Source organism: Ceratotherium simum, chromosome 10, assembly GCF_057802395.1.
Source record: "Ceratotherium simum simum isolate JZ-2026a chromosome 10, ASM5780239v1, whole genome shotgun sequence".
Classification (NCBI taxonomy): domain Eukaryota; kingdom Metazoa; phylum Chordata; class Mammalia; order Perissodactyla; family Rhinocerotidae; genus Ceratotherium; species Ceratotherium simum.
In genome coordinates this window covers 82968802-82994653 of record NC_141909.1, presented here as the reverse complement: position 1 = coordinate 82994653, position 25852 = coordinate 82968802, and the positions used below count along the sequence as shown (strand labels likewise).

The window sequence follows — 25852 nt, the reverse complement described above, 5'->3', positions numbered from 1 at the left end:
AACATTGCACATATATTATTTCCCATGTGTTGTATTATATTTGTAGGATATATTTCTAAAAGCAGACTTAAAAGGCCAGAGGATATGTGCATTTTAAATTTGAAATAGTTAGGGAAATTCTGCTACTGACCGTGATGGAGTAACATCGTGCATTTAGAAATTGGATTTATTCTCCCACCTTAAACAACTGAAAACTATATGACAGAAAATATTTGACTGGACAAAATATATGAAACAATGGTTTTCAGATACAGGACAATAGACAGAGCAGAAGAGTGATCCCTCAGAGAAGAAAACAAATGAGGTGAGTTCTAGGATTCTTCTAGCTTATTACCTGGAAAGAGCTTCCAGACAGTAGCCCTAGGACAGTGGACTCAAAGAGAGCATGGTTGTATCTCTGAGTTAGGGAGACAGAGATTGGATCAAGGAGGCAAAGATGGCTAATATTAGAGGGCAAAGTACTGGAGAGGAGAGAACTGCCCAGAAAGAGCTCCAGAGATCTGCAGAGGGTTCCTTTCTCATCTTGGGCTGAGTACTGATCAAATACACTGCATGTGATTCACAGCAGATTAGACACTACAGAAGAAATAGCCTATAAATATAGCAATAAGAAACTATCCAAAATGAAATATAGAGGGGAATGATATGAACAAAAATAATCAGCAAACAATGGGTAACATTGTGCAACCTGTGTACAAGAAATTAGAGTCCCAGAAGGAAGACAGGCAAAAGAATTTTGAAAAAATTATAGCCAAATTTTTCCAAATTTAAATCAAACTGTAGACCCACATATCCAAGAAGCTCAACAAACCCCAAGTGCAAATATAAAGAGAACTATACCACGGGACATCATAATCAAATTTCTTGAAACCAATGATAAAAAGAAAGTCTGAAAAGCAGCCAGAGGAAAAAGACACCTTACACACCGGATAACAAAGATAAAGTGAGAGCAGACTTCTTGCTGGAAACAATGCGAGCCAGGAGACAGTGGAGCAACATCTTTAAAGTACTAAAAGGAAAAAAAGAAAAAAACCCTGTAAACTTAGAGTTAATACTTAGTGAAAACATCTTTTTATTTATTTATTATTATTATTTTTTTTTTATTAAACAACTTGGTTTAATTAAGATTTATCGAAGATGGAACAACTGCAGAATACACATTCTTTTCAAGTGCACAGGGCATATTCACCATGATAGAACAAATGCTATGACCCAACTTTAAGCTGATACTAAATATCCCTTTTCTTAAAAAGTCTCCTGCCACCCTGCCCTACTGCTTCTCCCAGTTGCTCTGCAATTGCCACCCCCTCTTTTCTCCGTTCCTCTTTTGTCTCCCTTTCTGTTCCTTTATAATAATAATCAAGTTGGTTGTCATGTTTGTTTCCTTGACTTTGCTGACTCATGCTCTCAGAATCTTTCTTCTGCCTGGAGAGGCTTTTTTAGGTATTTTCTTAAACAAAAACAGTTTCCTACCTGAGGGGAATTTTTATCCCTGCTGTTATTTGATTTTTCATCCAACTCTCAACTACACTGAATTTTATAGATAGCTTGTTCCATGTCAAGAATCCTGGCCGTGAGCTGGCTCTTTGGAGGACTTCATGGTGATCTGAGGTCCTCTTACTCTCTCTGCCCACCTGTGGGTATCCACCATGGCCGAGCTGGAATGACACACTCAGTAGACACACCGGAGTATGTTCAGCTCATGATTTGCTTTCCCACGTTGCTGCTTTGAAATTGCCTTATTTCAGGCAGGGGTGAATTTCCCAGTGGCGGTCATCCATGCTGTGATGATGTGCTTCCCCAGAAGAGGGATGTGGCTGATTCCCAGGAACAGCAGTAGCGGACAGGCTTGGCTCCTAGAACAAACAGTGTGGCTCCTCATAGGCAGAGTAGGAAGCAAAGAGGCCAAGCCACAAACAGGAGCAGCCTCAGCAGACACTGGGCATACACAAAACCAAAGGCCAGGCCTCCCACAGCCATACTATGTGGAGGCCTCCTCACTCAGGGTGGCCCAACTGGGGAGCAGAGCCACCAGCAGTATCTTCTACAGACAACACGTAGCATGAGAACTATGACCCACCCACTCTAGGAAACTCAGATTGGCAAAAGAATAGCTTTTCCTAAATGAGCAATATGCCAATCCTCTAAAAACAAGAGACTTTGAGACTTCAACACATCTTCCTCCCTTGGGAAAGTCGAGATTTTTAAAGGCAGGCTAAGAATAATAGCAATCCCTGTATTATTTCCAGGCATTTTACTAAATATTTGTACACATACATTTCTTTTTTTTTTTTTTTTTTTAATTTTTTGTTTATTGCAGTAACATTGGTTTATAACATTGTAAAAATTTCAGGTGTACATCATTGTACTTCTTTTTCTGCATAGATTACATCATGTTCACCACCAAAATACTAATTACAACCCATCACCACACACATGTACCCAATTATCCCTTTCACCCTCCTCCCTCCTCCCTTCCCCTCTGGTAACCACCAATCCAATCTCTGTCCCTATGTGTTTGTTTATTGTTGTTATTATCTACTACTTAATGAAGGAAATCATACGGTATTTGACCTTCTCCCTCTGACTTATTTCACTTTGCATCATGCCCTCAATGTCCATCCATGTTGTCACAAATGGCTGGATTTCATCGTTTCTTATGGCTGAGTAGTATTCCATTGTGTATATATACCACAGCTTTTTTATCCATTCGTCCCTTGATGGGCACTTAGGTTGCTTCCAAGTCTTGGCTATCGTGAATAAGGCTGCAATGAACACAGGGGTGCATGTACCTTTGCAAATTGGTGTTTTCAAGTTCTTTGGATAAATACCCAACAGTGGAATAGCTGGATCATATGGTAGTTCTATCCTTGATTTTTTGAGGAATCTGCATACTGTTTTCCATAGTGGCTGCACCAGTTTGCACTCCCACCAGCATCTTTAAAGTACTAAAAGGAAAAAAAGAAAAAAACCCTGTAAACTTAGAGTTAATACTTAGTGAAAACATCTTTTTAAAGTGAAAGTGAGGAGGGTTCTGGGAAGGTGGCAGACTAGGAGCACCAGGAATCTGCTCTCCCCACTACACAGAAACGCACTGGCAGAATCTGTGTGATGTAACTGTTTTGGAACTGTGGAGTCTGTTGAAGGCTAGCAACAGCTGAGGAAGACTTAAGACTGATAAATTTTGGTTAATTTCAGCTCTTAGCACAGTAGCAGCTATCCATCCCCCAGCCCTGGGCCCTGTGGCAGGCAGCTTTGCACATGTTCCTGGAGCAGCTTGTACACAGCATATAGGAGCCAGGGTGAGCAAAAAGGACCCTGTCCTCAAAATATTGGAGATCTGTGCTCTGATTGCTGAGTGCCACTTCTGATCACAGAGGCACAGACAAAGAGGCAGGTAGCCATGGTTGCACCTCCCCCTGTTGTTGCAAGCCCTTCCCCCTTCAGCTGAAGTGACTTCCAGGGGATTTAAAGGGCCTTCATCTTTTCTCCCCCCACTGGATTTTACATTTTCCCCCTTTTGGGAGCCAGACGTTAAAGACTAAGACATTCGAAAACAACTGTATATATGGGGAAAGTTAAAAAGCGACTGCAGGGCCGGCCCCGTGGCTTAGTGGTTAAGTGCGCGTGCTCCGCTGCTGGCGGCCCGGGTTCGGATCCCGGGCGCACACTGACGCACCGCTTCTCCGGCCGTGCTGAGGCCGCGTCCCACATACAGCAACTAGAAGGATGTGCAGCTATGACATACAACTATCTACTAGGGTTTTGGGGTAAAAAGTAAATAAATAAAATTATAAAAAAAATAAATAAAAAGCGACTGCACATGTCCAGGGAAAGGCTCCCAAAAGACCTAAGAAGACATTATATCTACACTTCAGCCTGATCCTTAGGAAAGAGACAGCCTACAACAATCAAAAAAACAAAAACAATAACAAAAATTCAACAAACCCTAAGGAAGGTAGAGAATCGGATATCCAGAGTTGCCACATTATTAGATTTGAATGTCCAGTGTTCAATAAAAAACCACAAGGTGTACAAAGAAATAGGAAAGCGTGGGGCCAGCGCCAGTGGCCTAGTGATTAAGTTTGGCGCACTCCACTTCGGCGACCTGGGTTTGGTTCCCGGGTGCAGACCTATACCACTTGTCAGTGGCCATGCTGGGGTGGCAGCTCACATACAAAATAGAGGAAGACTGGCAACAGGTGTTAGCTCAGAGCAAATCTTCCTCAGCAAAAAAGAGGAAGACTGGCAACAGATGTTATCTCAGGGCGAATATTCCTCAGCAAAGGGAAAAAAGAAAGAAACAGGAAAGTATGGCCCAATCAAAGGCAAAAACAAATCAACAGAAACTGTCCTGAAAAACACTTAATGGCAGATATATTAGACAAAGACTTTAAAGCAGTTGTCTTAAAGATGCTCAAAGAACGGAAGGAAGATGTGGAGAAAGCTAAGAAAATTATATGTGAACAAAATGGAAATATCAATAAAGAGAAGATCTAAAAAGAAACCAAAAAAATTCTGGAGCTGAAAAGTATAATAATTGGGGCCGGCCCCGTGGCTTGGTGGTTAAGTGCTCGCGCTCCGATGCTGGTGGCCCGGGTTCGGATCCCGGGCGCGCACCGAGGCACCACTTCTCCGTCCATCCTGAGGCCGAGTCCCACATACAGCAACTAGAAGGATGTGCAGCTATGACTTACAACTATCTACTGGGGCTTTGGGGGGAAAAAATAAATAAATAAAATCTTTAAAAAAAAAAAAAAAGAAAAGTATAATAACTGAAATGAAATATTCACTAGAGGAATTCAAAGGCATATTTGAGCTGGCAGAAGACAGAATTAGTGAACTTGAAGATAGGAAGATGGAAGACTTACTGTTTTTAAAGTGTCAATATTACCCAAAGCAATCTACAGATTCAGTGCAATCTCTATCAAAATCCCAATGACATTTTTTGCAGAAATAGAAAAACCCATCCTAAAATTTATAAGGGATCTAGAGGGACCCCAAATAGCCAAAACAGTCTTGAAAAAGAAGAACAAAACTGGAAGACTCACACTTCCCAATTTCAAAACTTACTCCAAAGGTACAGTAATCAAAACAGTGTGATATATGCTTATGTTAAAAAAAAAATCTCGGAGGGCCAGCCCTGTGTCTTAGTGGTTAAGGGCACGTGCTCTGCTACTGGCAGCCCGGGTTCGGATCCTGGGCGCGCACTGATGCACTGCTTGTCCGGCCGTGCTGAGGTGGTGTCCCACATACAGCAACTAGAAGGATGTGCAACTATGACAACTATCTACTGGGGCTTTGGGGACAAAAAAGGAGGAGGATTGGCAATAGATGTTAGCTCAGAGCCGGTCTTCCTCAGCAAAAAAAAAAAAAAGCAGAGGATTGGCATGGATGTTAGCTCAGGGCTGATCTTCCTCACACACAAAAAAAATAATAATAATCTTGGGCCAGCCCCTGTGGCGTAGTGGTTAAGTTTGGCACACTCTGCTTCAGCAGCCCGGGTTTGGTTCCCAGGCCCAGACCTACATCACTGGTCAGCGGCCATGCTGTGGTGGCAACCCACATACACAATAAAGGAAGACTGGCAATAGACGTTATCTCAGGGTGAATCTTCCTCAGCAAAAAAAAAAAAAAAAAAAAAATCTCAAAACAGTGACCTGAGCTTCCATTTTAATATGATCAAATTAAATCCAAAGTAAGCAGAATGAAGGACGTCTATTCATTTTCTATTGCTGCCAACAAATTGCCACAGATTTAGCAGCTTAAAACATTAATTTATTATCTCACTGTTGTTTAGAGGAGAAGTCTGATGGGCTCAGGTGGTTTCTCTACCCTGGGCTTCTCAGGCCTGAAATCAAGGTGCCATCTGGGCTGCGTTTCTTTGTGAAGGCTCTGGAGATAAATTCAAGTTAATGGCAGAACAGTTTAGTAAAATTCAATTCCAGGCAGTTGTAGGACTGTGGTACCCATTTCCTTGTTGGCTGTCAGTTGTAGGGTTGTTCTCAGCTTCTAGAGGCTGCTTGAATTCCTTGGCTCATGGTCTCCTTCTTCCATCTTTAAAACCCAACAATAGCAGTTCAAGTCCTTACACTCCAAGTCTCTTTTGCTTTCCTCTTCTACTTTTAAGGACTTTTGTGATTATATTGGGCCCACTGGATAACCCAGTATATTCTCCCTATCTTCAAGACAACTATTTGGTAATCTTATCTGCAAATTTCCTTCATTGCAGTACCTTGAATACTGTTTGAATAACCAGATGACAGGAATCTTGGAATCTTTAGAATTCTGCCCCCAATAGAAAGTAATAAAAATAAGAGCAACAACTAGGAAAGGGAAATTCCTAACCTGATAAGGGGAACCTATGAAAAACCTACAGTTAACGTCATATTTAATGGTGAAATACTGAATGGTTTTCCCCTAAGACTGGGAACAAGGAAAGAATGTCTGACCTTACCACTTCTGCTCAACATTGTATAGAAGGTTCTAGCTGGTACCTAAGGCAAGAAAAAGATATAAAAAGCACACATATTGGAAAGGAAGAAGGAAAGCTTTCTTTATACATAAACATCAAAATTGTCTATGTAGAAAATTTTAGATTCTATAAAAAGACTAGTAGAACTAATAAGTGAGTTTAGCAAGGTTGCAGGTGCAAGGTCAATATAAGAAATGAATTGTATTTTTATATACTAGCAACAAACAATCAGAAATTGAAATTTAGGGGCTGGCCCTGTGGCTTAGCGGTTGGGTGTGCGTGCTCCGCTACTGGCGGCCCAGATTCGGATCCCGGGCGCGCACCGATGCACCGCTTCTCCGGCCATGCTGAGGCCAAGTCCCACATACAGCAACTAGAAGGATGTGCAACTATGACATACAACTATCTACCGGGGCTTTGGGGAAAAAAAGGAGGAGGATTGGCAATAGATGTTAGCTCAGAGCCGGTCTTCCTCAGCAAAAAGAGGAGGATTAGCATGGATGTTAGCTCAGGGCTGATCTTCCTCACAAAAAAAAAAAGAAATTGAAATTTAAAAAACAATACCACTTATAATAAAATAGAAAATATGAGATACATAGAATCAAATGTGACAAAATATATGCAAGACCTGTACACTGAAAGTTATAAAACATTGCTGAGAAAATTGCAATTGAAGAAGACCTAAGTAAATGTTCTTGGATTGAACAATTCGGTATTGTTAAGATATTGATTCTCCTCAAATTGATCTATAGATTACATTCAATCCAAATCAAGTCCTGGCAGGTTTCTTTTTTTTTTTGGAAATTTACATACTGATTCTAAATTTTTTATGTAAATATAAAGAATCTTGGTTAGCCAAAACAACTTTGACAAGGAGGAAAAGGTTGGAGGCCTTACACTATCTGATTTCAAGCCTTATTAATAAGAGTACAGTAATTAGGAGAGTGTGGAATTGGTGTAAAATGGACATATATACCCTTGGAACACCATTGGAACATATAACCATTGAATCAGAGTAGAGAATCTAGAAATATATCCACACATATAGGGTCAACTGATTTTCTACAAAGGTGCCACAGTAATTCAGTAGGGAAAGGATGATCTTTTCAACAAATGGTCTGGAACAATTGGATAGCCATATACCAAAAAAAGAAGACAGAAAGAAAGAAAAGAAAATGAACCTCTCCTCTTAGCTCACACCTATACAAAGACTGACTGGATTATGGATTTGAGTGTAACAACTGAGACTAGACTATCTGGAAGAAAACATAGGAGACAATCTTAAGGAATTAGGGTTGGACAAAGATTTCTTAAATTAAAAAAACAAACTATAGAAAAATACTCAGTGAATTGAACTTCATTCATATCAAAAACTTTTGCTCTTCAGAAGACACTGTTAAGAAAATGAAAGGACAGACCACAGACTGGGAGAAAATATTTGCAAAACATATCTGACAAAGACTTATCTAAAATATATAAAGAAATCTTACAATTCAATAATAAGAAAACAACTCAATAAAATAATGAGCAGAAAATTTGAAGAGACACTTCACCAAAGATACACAGATGGCAAACAAGTATATGAAAAGATGCTCAACATCATCAGTCACATAAAGAAATGCAAATTGGAACCACAGTGAGATAACTCTACAAACCCACTAGAATGCCCTAAAAGGGACTGACTGTACTAGATGTAAAGAGGATGTGAAGCAACTGTAACTCTCACGCACTGCTGACGGGAGTATAAAATGGTACAACCATTTTAGAAAACTCTTGGCCAGTTTCTTAAAAAGTTAAACATACATCTACCATTTGACTCAGCCAAATGAAATGAAGGTAAATGTTTACAGGAGACGGATGAAGAAACAATATGTGCAGGGCCGGCCCTGTGGCTTGGTGGTTAAGTGCGCGCACTGCGATGCTGGTGGCCCGGGTTCGGATCCCGGGTGCGCATCGAGGCACCACTTCTCCGTTCATCCTGAGGCCGAGTCCCACATACAGCAACTAGAAGGATGTGCAGCTACGACACACAACTACCCACTGGGGCTTTGGGGGGAAAAATAAAATAAATAAAATCTTAAAAAAAAAAAAAAGAAACAATATGTGATATAGCCATATGATGGAATACTACTCAGGAATAAAAAGGAATTAACTACTGATACATGCAACAACACGGATGAATGTCAGGACAATTATGCTGAGTAAAAGAACTCAAACAAAGAAGAATAGAAACTGTATGATTCCATAGATACAGAACATATGCAAACCAACCTAAAGTTACCAAAAGCAAATCAAGTAGTCCCCCCTTATCCTCAGTTTCACTTTCCACGGTCTCAGTTACTTACATTCAAACTTGGTCCAAAAATATTAAATGGAAAATCCCAGAAAGAAACAATTCTTAAGTTTTAAATTGTGCACTGTTCTTAGTACGGTGATGAAATCTCGAGCCATCCAGCTCTGTCCTGTCCAGGACGTGAATCATCCGTTTGTCCAGGGAATGCACACTGTATGCACTATCCCCCATTAGTCACTTAGTAGCTGTCTCAGTTATCAGATTGACTGCCTTGGCACCACAGTGCTTGTGTTCAAGTAACCCTTATTTTACTTAATAAATGCCCCAAAGCACAAGAATAGTGATGCCGGTAATACAAATATTCTAAAGAGAAGCCGTAAAGTGCTTCCTTTAAGTGAAAAGGTGAAAGTCCTCGACTTAATAAGAAAAGACAAAAATTGTTTGCTGAAGTTGCTGAGATCTGCGGTAAGAATGAATCTTCTATCCATGAAATTGTGAAGAAGGAAAAAGAAATTTGTGCTAGGTTTGCTGTTGCACCTCAAATATGTATGTGTAGGAAAAAACGTATGTATAGGGTTTGTTACTATCTGTGGTTTCAGGCATCCACTGGGGGTCTTGGAACATAGTCCCCATAAGTAAGGGGAACTTATTCATAAGTAAGGGTTCCCCGGGAACAGTGTGGGGAGGAATGAGATGGATTACCAGGAATATTTTGGGAGTGATGGATATGTTCCTTCTCTTCATTGTGATAATGGTTTTGTGGATGTGTACTTAACGTCAGAACTCATCAAATTATACACTTTAAATATGCAGTTTATTATGTGTCAATTATAGTTATGTAAATCTATTTTGAAAAATTTAATTAGCTCTAACCAACTGCCTTCTATATAGGTTAAATCAATTCAAACTCCCATTAGCAGCATATGAGAGAGGCTGTTACTCTCTTTTTAACCCACTGTGTTATTCAAATTTTTGATCTTTGCACATCTGATAGATGAAAAAATGTACTAGTGATATTTTAATTTTCATTCTTTCTTTATGAATGAAGAGGAGCATGTTTTCATATTCTTAAGAGCACTACATGTCTCCTTTTCTGTGTATTATCTATTAATTAATGTCTTTTACCCTTTTTATTGTGATGTTAGCCATTTTCTTACTTACTTTAGGAAAACTATATATTAGGGAAATTAGACCTTTGTGATATGAGTCGCAAAAATTTTTGTTTCTCAGTTTGCCATTTGTATTTTGATGTCACTTATCATCTTTTTGTCATGCAAATTTTTTAATGCAGTCAAATTTTATAATTTTGGGGCTTTTTGTTTTTGTTTTGTATTGTTTTGTTTTTTTTTGTCATGCCTAGAAATACCTTTCCTATTCAGAGATTATGCTTTTTAGAAATTTCTCCTTATTTATTTCTTTAAATAGTTTTATGGTTTCATGTTTACATTTAATTTTTCATCCAATTGGGATTTATACTGGTATAAGATAGGAAGAATGGAACCAACTTTATTCTTTTCCAGTTGGCTACCCACTTTTACCAAAAAAAAGTCTTCTTTCCTCCCATTGACTTGAAATGCCATCTTTTTCATCTACTAAATTCCCACGTTTTAGGATCTCTTGCTGGACCATCTATTCTGTTCCATTGATCCGTCTGTTATAATTATCAGAATTTTATAAAATGCTGTAATATCAGATAGGTCTAGTCCATTGCTATTGCACTTTTTCAGTTTGCTTATCTAATTAAGAAAAATTTAACCAGATAAGCATATTTTTAAATATTATTTTGAAATGTCTTGTCATATGTTCTGCAATATTAATTGTGTACTTGAAACTTGACTGAGTTGGAAAAGGACTACTCCTTTTTTTAAATAGGTCACTTACATAGGTAAAATTAGAGGCTGATTATTTCCAGAATATCTCGAGGATTTGTAATTCATGTAAAACTGGGTTTTATTTACATGCAACTTTTTAAGGAATACTCTTTAAATTATATTCAGATAGTGGTAGTAACATAGCATCCTTCCTTCTCTTTTGTTTTACATATTGTTCATATTCTGGTGTAAAGATATATTCATTTAGTTACTTTAAAGCTTTTGAAAATTGTTTTCAGTTTTCTCACTTTTTTAATATTGCTATAAAGCAGTATAAAAGACTAGAATAGGGCCGGCCCGGTGGCGCAAGCGGTTAAGTGCGCACGCTCCGCTGTGGCGGCCCGGGGTTAGCCGGTTTGGATCCCTGGCGCGCACCGACGCACTGCTTGGCAAACTATGCTGTAGTGGCGTCCCATATAAAGTGGAGGAAGATGGGGCCGGCCCGTGGCTTGGCAGTTAAGTGCATGCGCTCTGCTGCTGGCGGCCCGGGTTCAGATCCCGGGTGCGCACCGACGCACCGCTTGTCCGGCCATGCTGAGGCCGCGTCCCACATACAGCAACTAGAAGGATGTGCAGCTATAACATACAACTATCTACTGGGGCTTTGGGGGAAAAAATAAATAAATAAAATTAAAATTAAAGTGGAGGAAGATGGGCACGGATATTAGCCCAGGACCAGTCTTCCTCAGCAAAAAAAAGAGGAGGATTGGTAGATGTTAACACAGGGGTGATCTTCCTCACCAAAAAAAAAAAAAAAAAGAGAGAGAGAGACTTGAATAATTTATTTCAAATTATCAGCTTATTTTAGGGCTGATTTACACACTATGATACTGCTAATTGTAAAATCTTGGGCAAGTCACTTCTATGGTCTTCAGTTTCCTCTTGTGTAGAATGAAGGGTGTTTAAAATTTCGTGACTTTGGGCCGGCCCCGTGGCTTAGCGGTTAAGTGCGTGCGCTCTGATGCAGGCGGCCTGGGTTCGGATCCCGGGCGCGCACAGATGCACTGCTTCTCTGGCCATGCTGAGGCCGCGTCCCACATACAGCAACTAGAAGGATGTGCAGCTATGACATACAACTATCTACTGGGGCTTTGGGGGAAAAATAAATAAATAAAATTATAAAAAAAAAATTCGTGATTTTAAGAACAAAGAGAGAGTAAGATCTTTGATGTATTTAGTGCTGTTATTCTCTCCAGCTCTCAGATTCCATATCTATAAAGGGAGGGCATTGAACTTAAATGATCTTGAATATCTCCTCTTTCCCATGCTCTGGGATAAGCAATGGCTTGACTATTGGGAAGTCAATGACTAGGAAGTATGTGTTCTTGATTGTTCATTTTATTCTGTATTTTCCCTTACATTAGAATTTTCCCTTCTGTGCAGCCTCTTTCAGCATCCTCTGAATGGAACGAAGAATTGAAACATAAATATTTGACTAAAAAAAAAAAAAAATTTAAATCATCTAAGCTGGAAGCTTTTGAAGATTTTGAAGAGGTTAGCTTAGATTCCCAACTACCAGAAAAACCTTTAACACTCTTTGGATGTGGAGGTGTGGAAAAACCATTGGATTTAAGTCGGATGGATTTATTTAAACCAACAGGAATTAAATCAGCGTTTCCAAAAGACGTTTCACAAAAAATGTCTGTTTCTAGCAGTTTTGCTGCCTCTCCCCCAATCTGTTTGCCAGCTGCCCGCCATGTTAATTTTACTGCCCTCTGTTCTTCCACCTTACCTCCTCAGCACCCTCTCTCTGGTTCTCTGGCTAGTCCCAAAGAGTTTGGTCCATCTGCGAGTGACCAAGGCCTTGGGACTGCCAGTTGCACTGACATTTCCTTTGAGTCATGTTCTCTTCCTAGGCTGTCTTCCCAGAACCCACCTTTTGGATCCCTTGCTGGTTCTGCTTTTTCAGGTGCCTTGTTTAGCTCCAAACAGTTTGATCTACCTAAAACTGATCCAAGCCTCCAGATCCCCAGTCCTGCTAGCATTTGCCTTAAGTTGGACCCTCCCCTGCAGCAGAATCTTTTTCTCTCTCCTCCTAAATTTAGCTTTCAAGGTCTTTCTGGTTCCTCTCCTCTTCCTTTTCAAAATTCCCATGCTCCTTTGAGCACCAGTTCCAAGCCGTCAATAGATCTCTTTGACCTTGCCCGCAATGAATTGGAGGCTTCTTATCCATCAAATATTTCTGCCAGAACTGCATCATCAGATTCTCTCCAAGATGAATCTTGGCCTACTTCAAGTCATGAAAGTTCTTTTGAAACAGAAAGTGATGAAACATCAGGACTTCTGGCAAGTAGGTTTTTAAAAAAGATGGCAAAATCTGATATAATAAGAAGTGACTTTACTGCAAGCTTTAAGGCACAAAAAGACAAGGTTGACATAGTCCACATACAAAGCCAGAGGAATTTTGTGCCTTGGAATGAACTCTTCAGTCTGCAAACTGAGGTATTAGTCTTATTTTGCCTTAAGTCAATGGTTAATTAGCTTCACAGTTTTGAACAGTGCTGCTTAAAGTAGCTGGTCGTTGAACTGTGTATTATCAGTTCATAGTGGGTTAAGGGACTTATGCCAGAATGTAAATGAACACACTGCTTCCTTCATTGAGAAAATCTTGCTTAAAAAAAAAAGTCAATTGAACAAAACAGTGTGCTTAATGATGACTGGTATTTGTCTATCTATTTTTCACTGTTAGGCCAGAATATCATGCCAGTGAATGTTAATATTCCTCAGTTGAAAATTAGCATCCCTGAATGGGTCGTGGGGTAAGACCTTAATTTCCTAGGTTCTAGAACTGATGAACTGCAATTCACGTAAATTTCCCCTTGTGAAATAAAGCACAAGTGCTGTAAGAATACTCTAAATATTTTCACATAAGGTCTTGGGAATATTACCCAACATGTAAGACTGTGTTAGAACTTATTATTCCATTTTTGAAACTAATAAACACTTTATAAATTTAGCTTCTGCACTGGTACTAAGAGCCAATCTCACATTTGTAATTATTTGTTTTGATGTAAAGTAGTTTAGTAAAGTGCAAAAGCAACTTGATTTAGTATAAGACTAAGTTAGAGTCCCAGCCCTACCACTTTGTGATTTGGGGCAAGTCAGATAACGTTTCTGAGTCTCAGTTTCCTCATCCATATAATGGGAATAATAATAGTGTCTACCTCATAGAGTAGTTTTGAGGTTTAAACATGATCATAATAGCTGGCCAGCTTCCCTTGCCTGGAAGAATGTACATGAAAGCAGTGTAGGAAGCAGGATAGCAGATACGCTGGACCCTGGAGCCAGACTGCTGGGGCTCAAATCCTGACTGTGCTGCTTGTTAGCTGTGTGACTTTGGACAAGTTGCTTCCCATTTCTGTGCCTCAGTGTCGTTATCTGCAAAGTGGGTATAGTAATAATACCTGCACAAGAGGTAACTGAAAAGATGAAAAAGCCGCACCTGGTACTGCTTCAGGTTGGCACACAGTATCATTGCTGTTATTTTTCAAATGATTGCCATAGATCCTTTAACCTGTGCACGTGTCTATGACATCACCCTCCTTTCTGCTCCCTGTATTCGTTCCCCTGGGACCTGGACTCTATGTACTTCAAGGTTAGGATCCTCACGTTCAGGCTTACCACACTCTCACAAGCATCTGATAAAGATCAGCCTTAAAAGCAGTGATTCTTACCTGGGGTGGGCAGGGGACGATGAGCACCAGAAAGGCAGTTTTAAAGAGCATGTTCAACCTAATAATTCTATATTTAGTAAAAAACTGTCATTTTCATGTTTCAGAAATCATGAGGGCACATTTTTAACGCTGAACAAAAGGAATCATGCTATTTAAAAGTTTGAGAAACATTGCTTCAGAGCATTGCTAGAAGAAAAAAATATATAATACCTTTTTTAAAACTCTCTACACTTGAGCCTCTTTCCAAACTTTTTATAAATGCCACCAGATAGTTAGGGTCCATAGTATTTATGAAATTCCCAACAATACTGTATCACTAGTATATGAAGAACTTTGATTTTATGGTAATAAAATGTTTTTAAATGTCTTAATAAGCTGAATTGAAATAATTGGAAACATTTATCACATAACTTCTTATGTGATGAAATTTCAATAATGTGGCTTTAATTTGTTTTCTTAACTTCAAAGGATGGCTTCTGGAAACTTACGCCAGAACTGGGATTTATATTAAACCTTAATACAAATATTTTAAACAGCTTTCTTGAACAAAAAGGCATTCGATCTCTAGGTAAGTCACTATTTTTCTATTCATTAAATGGCATGCCCTTAATTGTTATAAATTTTTTTTAAACCTGTGTACTGATATAATAATTATGTAAGTTACATTTGAATGGAATTATATTTGTTAACCGTCAAAGGAAATAGGGGAGTAGTTTCTAGTCATATCTTTACTACTAATTAGGGTATTACCTGTGCAAATTTATTAGCATAAGTACCAATCACTGTTATAAAAAAATCCAAAATCTCAGTAGCTTGCTGTATCACAGTCAAATATTGGTCAGCAGGGAAGTTCCACTCCATGTAGTCATTTAGAGACCCAGGTTCTTTCCATTTTTATGGCCCTACCATCATCAACGTGTGTCTTTAAAATTACTCTGGTGAAAAGAAAAGAAGAAAAAAAGATTACTCTGGCATCATCTACCTGATAGATAGGAGGGAGAGAGAGAAAATGTGGCAAGGACTAGTCACAGAGCCCCACCCAGATACAAGGGAGCTGGGAAGTGAACTTTAGCTTTGTGCCCAGGAAGAGAAAACAGTTTTGATGAGCATTTAGTTAGTCTCTGCCAGAGCAACTTATTTAACCTCTCTGGACCTGTTTCTTATCATGACAATGAAGGGGAATTACAGCCATGCTGTGGCGGTGCCCCACATGCAAAATAGAGGAAGACTGGCATAGATGTTAGCTCAGGGATAATCTTCCTCACAAAAATAAATAAATAATAAAAATAAATTAAAATTAAAATTAAGGAAATTAACAAAAGATAAACAAACAAAAGCTGATACAAAGTCAAAGGATATAAGGTCAAAATACAAAAACCAATTTTAATTCCATATATTAGCCACAAATAATTGAAAAATTCCATTTAAAAATACTATTTACAATGGTATTACAAACATTAAATACTTAATGAATTTAAAGAAAGATGTGCAAGATTTCTAAAATGAAAACTACAAAACATTATTGAGAGAATTTCTAAAAGATCTAAATAAATGGAGAATTTTCCAGTGTAATGAGATTGGAAAACTCAATAATGTTAAGATGACATTTCTCCCCAAATTGATCTATAGATTCATTGCTATGAGCAACTTTGCCCACAAATCTGATAACCTAGGTAAATGGACTGATTCCTTGAAAGACGATATCTGCCAAAACTCACACAAGAAGAAATAGACAATATGAATAGGCCGATATCAATTAAAGAAATTGAATCAATAATTAATAACCTTTCAAAACAGAATGCACCAGGCCCAGAGGCATTCACTGGTGAATTCTACTAAACATTTAAAGAAGAAGTTATACCAAGTATCTACAATGTGTTTCAGAGGATAGAAGCACAGGGACTACTTCCTAACTTATTCTATGAGGGCAGCATTACCCTAATACCCAAGCCAGACAAAGACATTACAAGAGAAGAAAACTACAGACCAATATCTCTCAGGAACCTAGATGCAAAAATCCTCAACAAAATATTAGCAAATTGAATCCTACAAGGTATAAAAAGTGGGATTTATCCCAGATGTACAAGGTTGGTTCAACATTTGCAAGTCAATTAATGTAATCCATTACATCAACAAACTGAAAAATCACACAATCATATCAATAGATGCAGAAAAACATTTAAGAAGATCCAATACCCATTCATGATTAAAACTTTCAGTAAACTCTGAATATAGGAAAACCTCCTCAACTTGATAAAGACTATCTACAAAAAACCCTACAGCTAATGTTATACTTAATAGTGAGAAACTCAAAGCTTTCCCACTAAGATCAAGGATTTCCCAACTCACACCACTCCTTTTTAATATCATACTGGAAGTCTTTGCTAATGCAGTAAGGCAAGAAAAGGAAATAAAAGGTATACATATTTGGAAGGAAAAAATAAAAACTGCCCTTGTTCATAGAGGACATGGTTGCCTATGTAGAAAATCCAAAATAATTGACCAGAAAACGCCTGGAACTAATAAGCAATTATACCAAAGTTGCAGGATACAAGGTTAATATACAAATGTCAATTACTTTTCTATATATCAACAAAGATACTGTGTTTTGAAATTAAAAACACAATATCATTTACATTAATACCCAAAATAATGAATTACTTAGGTATAAATGTAAGAAAATATGTACAAGATCTATACAAGGAAAACTACAAATCTCTGACGAATGAAATCAAAGAAGAACTAAATAAATGGAGAAATATTCCATGATCATTTATAGGAAGTCTCAATATTGTCCAGATGTCAGTTCTTCCCAACTTGAGCTACAGATTCAGTGGAATCCCAATCAAAATCGCAGCAAGTTATTTTATGGATATGGAAAAACTGATTCTAAAGTTTATATGGAGAGGCAGAAGACCCAGAATAGCCAACATGATATTGAAGGAGAAGAACAAAGTTCGAGGGCTGATGCTACCTGACTTCAAGTCTTAATATAAAGCTACAGTAATCAAGACAGTATGGTATTGGTGACTGTAGAGACAAACAGATCAATGGAACAGAATAGAGCGCCCAGAAAGATTCACTGTAATCCTAGGGGACATTTTTATACAAATTGGCAAGCTAATTCTAACATTTAAGTGAAAATGCAGTAGGACCTAGACTAGCCAAGATAATCTTGTGGTAGAAGAAGAGAGTTGGAGGGCATAAATTACCTGAATTTAAGCTTATAAATCTACAGTGTGTTAGTGACTAAAGGATAGATAAGTAGACTAATAGAACAGAATAGAAAGTCTAGAAAGAGACCTCCACATTTAGTCCACTGATTTTCTGCAAAGACACCAATGAAATTAATAGGAAGGAAAAGCCTTTTCAAAAATGATATTAGAACAATTAGATTTTCAGGTGGGAAAAAAAATGAACATCAACTCTTACTTCATGCCATATTCAAAAATTAATTAAGGGGCTGGCCCGGTGGCGCAAGCGGTTAAGTGCGCACGCCCTGCTTCGGCGGCCCAGGGTTCACATGTTCGGATCCCGAGCATGCACAGATGCACCACCTGTCAAAACCATGCTGTGGTGGCATCCCATATAAAGTGGGGGAAGGTGGGTGCGGATGTTAGCTCAGGGCCAACCTTCCTCAGCAGGAAAAAAAAAAAATGAGGATTGGCATTGGATGTTAGCTCAGGGCTGATCTTCCTCACACACACACACACAAAAATTAATTAAAGATGGATCATATACCTAAATGTAAAACTATAAAACGTGTAGAAGGATACAAGAAAACTGGAAAATTCACAAATATGTGGAGATTAAACAACATGCAACTGAACAACCAATGGGTCAAAGACGAAATCAAAAGAGAAATCAAAAAAATACCTTGAGACAAATGAAAATGGAAATAGAACATACCAAAACATATGGGATGCAGCAAAAGCAGTTCTAAGAGGGAAGTTCATAGTGATAAATGCATACTTCAAGAAACAAGAAAGATCTCAAATAAATTTAGGTTGACTTTACATGTCAAGGAATGAGAAAAAGAAGAACAAATTAAGCCCAAAGTTAGTAGAAGGAAGGAAATAACAAAGATCAGAGTGGAAATAAATGAAATAGAGACTAAAAACACAATAGAAAAGATCAATGAAACTAAGAGCTGGGGTTTTTTTGTTGTTGTTTTGTTTTTTAAAAGCTGGTTTTTTGAAAAGATAAACAAAATAGACAAACTTTTAGCTAGACTCACTGAGAAAAAAGAAAGAGGATTCAAATAAATGAAATCAGAAATGAAAGAGGAAACATTACAACTGATATCACAGAAATACAAAGGATCATAAGAGACTACTATGAACAATTATATGCCAACATATTAGACAGGCTAGAAGAATTGGATAAATTGCTAGAAACATACAACCTACAAAGACTGAATCATGAAGAAACAGATAATTTGAACAGACTGATTACTAGTAAGGAGATGGAATCCAAAATCAAATACCTTTCAACAAACAGAAGTCCAGGATCAGATGGCTTCACTGTGAATTCTATCATATATTTAAAGAAGAATTAACACCAATCCTTCCAAAACATAGAATAGGGGGGAACACTTCCAAACTCATTTTATGAGGCCAGCATTACCTGATACTTTGTCTGATGCCAACATCAGACAAGGACACTGGACACTACAAGAAAAGAAAATTACAGGCCAATATCCCTGATGAACATAGATGCAAAAATCCTCAACAAAATATTAGTAATCTGAATTCAACAATACATTAAGAGGATCATACACCATGATCAAGTGGGATTTATTCCAGGAATAAAAGGATGGTTCAACATCTACAAATCAAGGTGATATACCACATTCACAAAATGAAGAATAAAAATCATGTAGTCATCTCAATAGATGCAGAAAAAGCATTACACAAAATTCAACATCCATTTATGACTAGAAAAAAAAAAAAAACCTCTCAACAAAGTGGGTATAGAAGGAACTTACCTGAAGATAATAAAGGCCGTATATGACAAGCCCACAGCTGACATCACACTCCACAGGGAAAAGCTGAAAGCTTGTCCTCTGAGATCAAGAACAGGACAAAGGTGCCCACTCTTGCCACTTTTAGTCAACATGGTATTGGAAGTCCTAGCCAGAGCATTTATGCAAGAAAAAGAACTAAAAGACATCCAGATCGAAAAGGAAGAAGTAAAACTGTCACTCTTTGCAGATGACAGGATAGTATATATAGAAAATCCTAAAGACTCCACCAAAAAACTGTTAGAACTAATATACGAATTCAGGATAGTTGCAGGATACAAAATCAATATACCAAAATCAGTTGAGTTTCTATACACTAATCATAAACCACCAGAAAGAGAAATTAAGAAAACAATCCCATTTACAATTTCATCAAAAAGAGTAAAATACCTAGAGATAAATTTAACCAAGGAGGTAACAGACACATACACTGAAACTATAAGGAAGACACAAATAAATGGAAAGATATTTCATGCTCATGGATTGAAAGAACTAATATTAGTAAAATGTCCATACTACCCAAAGTAATCTACAGATTCAAAGCTATTCCTATCAAAATTCCAATGGCACTTTTCACAGAAATATAACAAACAGTCCTAAAATTTGTATGGAAACACACAAAAAAACCACAAAGAAGTCAGGTTTTAAAAAATATTAATAAAAATCATGAATCTCTTTCATGAGTGAACCAAAAAAGGGAGAAAGAGGATATTATAAATAATACTAAGAATAAAAGGGGGTACTTAATTACAGATGGTAGGGAGATTTAAAAGATAACAAGAAGATTTTACAAACAACCTTATGCCAGTAAATTTTAAAACTTAGATGAAGTCCTAGAAAAATATAATTTACCAAACTCAACTCAAGAAGAAATAGAAAGCCTGAATAATTCTGTAGTCATTAAAGAAACTGAATTAGTAGTTTAAAATCTTCCCACAAAGAAACGCTAGGTCGAGATGGTTTTACCCCATGTTCTACCAAACATTCATGACAGGTAATTCCAATCTAATACAAAATATTGCAGAGTTTAGGAAAAATAGGAGAATACTTAACAGCTCATTTTACTAGTGTAATTTGAGAACAAAGTATGACAAGGATTACAATAGCACCAAAAAGAATAAAATACTTAGAAATAAATTTAGCAAAAGATATGCAAGACTTGTAACTGAAAACTGTAAAACATTATTGAAAGAAGTTTTAAAAGATCTAAATAAATGGAAAGACATCCCATGTTCATGAATTGGAAGCCTTAATATTGTTAAGATGACAGTACTCCCTAAAATGATCTACAGATTCAATGCAATCCCTATCAAAATCTCAGATTACTTTTTTACAGAAATTGACCAGCTGATCCTAAAATTCACACGGAAATGTAGAGACCCAGAGTAGCCTAAACAATTTTGAAAAAGAAGAAAAAAGGAGGACTCACAGTTCTCAATTTCAAAACTTACAGTAAAGCTGCAGTAATCAAGATGATGTGGTAATGGCATAATGATAGATACATAAATCAATGGAATACAATCGATAGTCCAGAAATAAACCTCTACATTTATAGTCAGTTGTTTTTTGACAAGGATGCCAAGACAATTCAATGGGGAAAGAATAGTCTTCTCAACAAACAACTGGTGCTGAGACAACTGGTTATCTATATGCAAAAGAATGAAGTTGGACCCCTTCCTTTCAAACATAGGAGTTAAAACTATAAAACTCTTAGAAGAAAACAGGAGTGAATTTTCAAGACCTTTGGTTAGGCAATGGTACCTTATATGACACCAAAAGCACAAGCAACAAAAGAAAAATAGACAAATTAAACTTTCTCAAAATTAAAAGTTTCGTGTTATATGTCAATTATAGCTCAATAAAAAAATTAAAAATTTTGTGCTGCAATTGAAAAATGAAAAGGCAACACACAGAACAGGAGAAAATATTTGCAAATCATATATCTGATAAGGGACTGGTATCCAGAATATATAAAGAACACTTATAACTCAATAATAAAAAGCCCGATTAAAAAATAGGCAAAGGATTTGAATAGACAGTTTCTCCAAAGAAGATATACAAATGGCTAATAGGACCTGAAAAGATGCTCAGCTTCATTAGCTATCAGGGAAATGCAAATAAAACCTGCAGTGAAATACTACTTCATGCCCACTAGGGTGGCTCTAATTTAAAAAACACTAGTCAATGGTGAAAAGACGGACTTTTCAATCAATGGTGCTAGGACTACCAGACAACAAAGAAAAAAAGTACAGTTTACCTCAAACTCTTTACCTCACACCATACTCAAAAATCGATTACAAATAGATTGGAGACTTAAGTATGAAAGGCCAACTACAAAACTTTTAGAAGAAAATACAGGAAAGTATCTTTATGATTTTAGGATAGGAAAGATTTTTAAAACTTTTTATTTTGAAATAATTTTAAGCTTGCATAAAAGTTGCAAATATAGTACAAAGAGTTCCCATATACCCTTCACCCAAATTCCCCAGAAGTTAACATTGAAACATTTGATTTGTCATTCAGAGAGGAATTTCTTAATCCCCCCTCCAAAAACAAGCCATAAAGGAAAAGATCAAGTAGACTGCATTAACATCAACAATGCCTTTACATTATAAATAAATAAATAAAATTTACAATGTGGAAAAGACATACCACAAACTGGGATAAAATATTTGCCACATATGTAAACAGTCTATAAACAAGGTACCAATCTTGTGGTAGAACTGAGTGATAAACACAAATTTCAGCATAGTGATTGTTTCTCAGAGGGAGCAGAAGAGAATAGGATCGGGACACAGCTCCCAGTCACTTCCAAGGTAATGATTGTGTTCTGTTTCTTAAATTGGGTAGTTGCATACCACCTCACACCCATTTGATGGCTACTATCAAAAAACCCCAGAAAATAACAAGTGTTGGTGAGGATGTAGAGAAATTGGAACCCTTGTTTACTGTTGGTAGGAATGTAAACTGATTCAACTGCTATGGAAAACAGTATGGCAGTTCATCAAAAAATTAAAAATAGAATTATTACCATAGGATTCAGCAATTCCATTTCTGGGTATATACCCAAAATAATTGAAAGCAGGCACTCAAAGAGATATTTGTACACACATGTTCATAGCAGCATTATTTGCAATAGCCAAAAAGTGAAAGCAGCCCAGATGTTCCTCAATGGATGAATGGATAAAGAAAATGTGATATATACATACAATGGAATATTATTAAGCCTTAAAAAGGAAGCAAATTCTGACACACGCTGCAACATGGGTGAACCTCAAAAACATTATGCTAAGTGAAATAAGCCAGTCACAAAAGGACAAATACTGTATGATTCCACTTATATAAGGTACCAAGAATAGTGTAATTCATAGAGACAGAAAGTAGAATGGTGGTTGCCAGGGGCTAGGAAGAGTAGGGAATGGGGAGTTATTATTTAAGGGGTACAGAGTTTCAGTTTTACAGGATGAAAAGAGTTCTAGAGAAAGATGGTGGTGATGGTAGCACAACAATGTGAATGTACTTAATAGCACTAAACTGTACACTTAAAATGGTTAAAATGGTAAAGTTTATGTTATGTGTATTTTACTACAATTTTAAAAAATAAAACATAAATGGGTAGTTCATACTTGGGTATTTGTTATATTATTTATACCCTAAAAATATGTTTTTGCTTGTTGTATCTCCTCAATATTTAATTTTTTAAAAATTTTAAGTACTTGGGAAAATTCAAGATACATTTTTGAGAAAGAAACATCAGGCTTTGGTGATGGATTAGATGGGGGCAGTTGAAGGAGAAGGAGAGTTTTCAAGATTGAGCATGGGAAGGGAAAAATATCAACCGTAGACTGAGCCTAGACACACACTAGTCGAGTTATGTTTTGGACATTTAAAGTTTGAGATGCCCAGTAGATGTTGGAAAGAAGTACTTAGTTGGTTATATGAGGCTGGAGCTCAGGAGGAGGTCAGAATTGAAAAAGACTTTGGGGGAACTATCATTATTTGGACCATGGGCTTGTATGACTTCACTTAAAGAAAGAGGATAGCTAGAGCAGAGGGCGTAGGGGCCATCTTTGGCCACACCAGTGTTAAGTGGACAGACAGAACAGGAACCAGCAAACAGACTGAGAAGGAACGGCCAGAGAAATAAGAGGAAAGCTGGGGAGTATGTGTCGCAGATGCCAATAGGTGAGACTTCTTTATGGATATGCCTTTTCCATGGGTTTCTCTGTGCTACTCTATCTCCATCTATCCCTGTTATTCATTGTATGCATATGCTTTTCTGCCTTTTTTCCTCTGTGTGTAGTCTCAAGATGTCTGATTTTTTTTCTCTTACTTGTTTTTGTATCTCTCTATCCAACTTTCTTTCTCCTTTATCCTCTTCTTTGTTTCTCTTTTATCTTTCCTTCGTCTTCTGAATTTATTTTTTAAATGACTCTGGTATACTATTGTTAAATAAAAATTTAACCAGGTAAATTTTAAAGATCTAATTGGCTATAGTGAACAATCCATGAATCAGGCAGCATCCCATCTAGCAAATAGAGAGGAGCTCCAAAGAGCTACAGAAAGGGAAAGGATTTTAAAGGCAGGACAAGGAAATCATAAACAGAAAAAAGGATGAGGTCACCTTCCTTTGGGGGACAAAAGTGTCTATTAGGGAATTACTTCATCTTCCTTTGGGGGATGGAGAGGGCCCAGGTGACACATTACCTCATTGGTGCTGACCAGCAAATTCCAGACTGACCAGTTAAGATTCCATTCCTGGAGAAGGTCGAAACTGCGGTTAGGTTAGGTATTTGGGCGTGGTTTGGTGACCTGGCCTAGCATAAGTGACTCCATTTTGGGCCTGTGCTTTTCTTTTTAACACTTTTTAGGTATTTTATAATTTTATTATTTTTGATTATCTTAAATAGAGTTATATGTTGCTTATTATTAATATAATTTAAAATCTTAGTCTAATATTTGTGTGTAATACTCAAAAAAAACAAAAGAACCCATTAAATTTAACTGTCTCCATTTTTTCTTTTGTCTTCTTCGATTTTCTTTTGTGGGATAATGCTTTTGTTGTTTGTTTTGTTTTTAAGAATTTATTCAATTCCCTTTTCCTATATTAAGAAAAAGATATCCCTTTATAAGGAGTTTTGGCTGTCTCAATGATTTAAAATTAATAGTGTATGTGCAGATGTGTACATATTATGCACAGATCTTTTTGTCTTTACACCCAAAATTGTATATTCTTAATCATAAGATAAAGTTGTTTTTATTACAAAAGCATTGTCACCCAGAAAAAAGAGACACAATTGAGTCTTTGCAACTATTTCATATTGTAAGGTGTTCTCTCAATTACTTTATTTTGAAATACAAAGTGTCAATTGAGGAGAGCACTCAGCCTGAAATTGCCTTAATTAGTGCTGATTTTGGATACTTAGAGAAGTTATCTGACAGAAATCTTAGAAAGGGAAATAAAAGAAATTTAACACAGGTTTATTGTTTCTTGGAATATGAATTGAAAATTGCAAGCACTGAATATTGTTTAATGAGCCTGTTGATCACTTTCAAGAGCAATGTATAATCAGAATAGTGTTTACCTTTGAAAAGCTGGGGGTGGTGGAGGGTCGGGGAATGGGCTGGAGGACATACACAGGAGGGGCTTCAACTTTATAATAATTTGTTTCTTTCAAAGACAAGAGAAATTTGAAGAAGATGTGGGAAAGTGTTAAAAATTGACAAGCTACGTGGTGATAGCAATGTTCATAATATTATTCTCTTTACTTTTCTGTATGCTTAAAACATTTCATAATCAAAAAAACATTAAGTGGCTATGTTGTAGTGATGCAAATAGTGCTACGTATCAAACATCTTAGATGGAAATAAAGATAATTATTTACCTGGGAAACTATCAGATGACTCATTATGGCTCTAATGATGATGAAGATTGTAGGGGAGGAGAAATAACTTTCCATCTACTCTTCTAGGTTCTGGGCTGAGACCGCCCCCCTCCCCGTAATAAAAGACCGATTAGCAAGAGAAAAACAAACAAGATTTTAATTATGTCCGCATATATGTACATGTACATATGGGAGTCCCACAAAGATATGAGACTCAAAAGGCAGCCAAGCAATTAAGCTAAGGAAAGGGACAAGAGTCTGGGGCTTCGCCGGGTTGGGGTGGGGTGGGACGGGCGATTCAAAGGAAGGTAAGAGGAGGAAACGTTTGGTCAACAAATGTTTGCCCTGCCATGCACTTCAGTCTCTCAGACAAAAAAGTTATCTCTGGTAATAGCTCTCTTCCTGGTACAGTCCCCAGGCCCCTTTCTAATTTCTTTTAGGTGGTTAGTGGCAAGTAAAAAGCTTTTCCTGAGTATGCTGGGTCTTGATGCCTTCGGCTCAGAATAATCCACAGGCCAAAGTGGCACATTCTAGGGTGGCTTGTTCTGAAACCCTCAAGATATATGTGGAAAGTTTGGTTTCATATAACGTGAGATTGGGAAAACAACAATATTTGAAATTTAATTTTTTT

The 25852-nt window shown here is 37.3% G+C and overlaps 1 protein-coding gene across 10 annotated transcripts in view; it reads left to right on the top strand.

The window, feature by feature from the left end:
• The window catches only part of PARP4 (poly(ADP-ribose) polymerase family member 4), a 153124-nt gene that overhangs the window by 113883 nt on the left and 13389 nt on the right, over positions 1–25852 (top strand). For 7 of the 10 annotated variants that reach the window (XM_087436343.1, XM_087436347.1, XM_087436344.1 and 4 more), the window contains 2 exons: positions 12023–13081; positions 14782–14881. The exons of 1 other annotated variant lie outside the window; for it this stretch is intronic. In XM_087436343.1, the coding sequence (XP_087292469.1) occupies positions 12023–13081; positions 14782–14881 (1159 nt within the window). Of the gene's footprint in view, positions 1–248; positions 852–12022; positions 13082–14781; positions 14882–25852 lie in introns of those variants that run through there. 2 more of the 10 variants (XM_087436349.1, XM_087436350.1) reach the window with 2 other exon arrangements.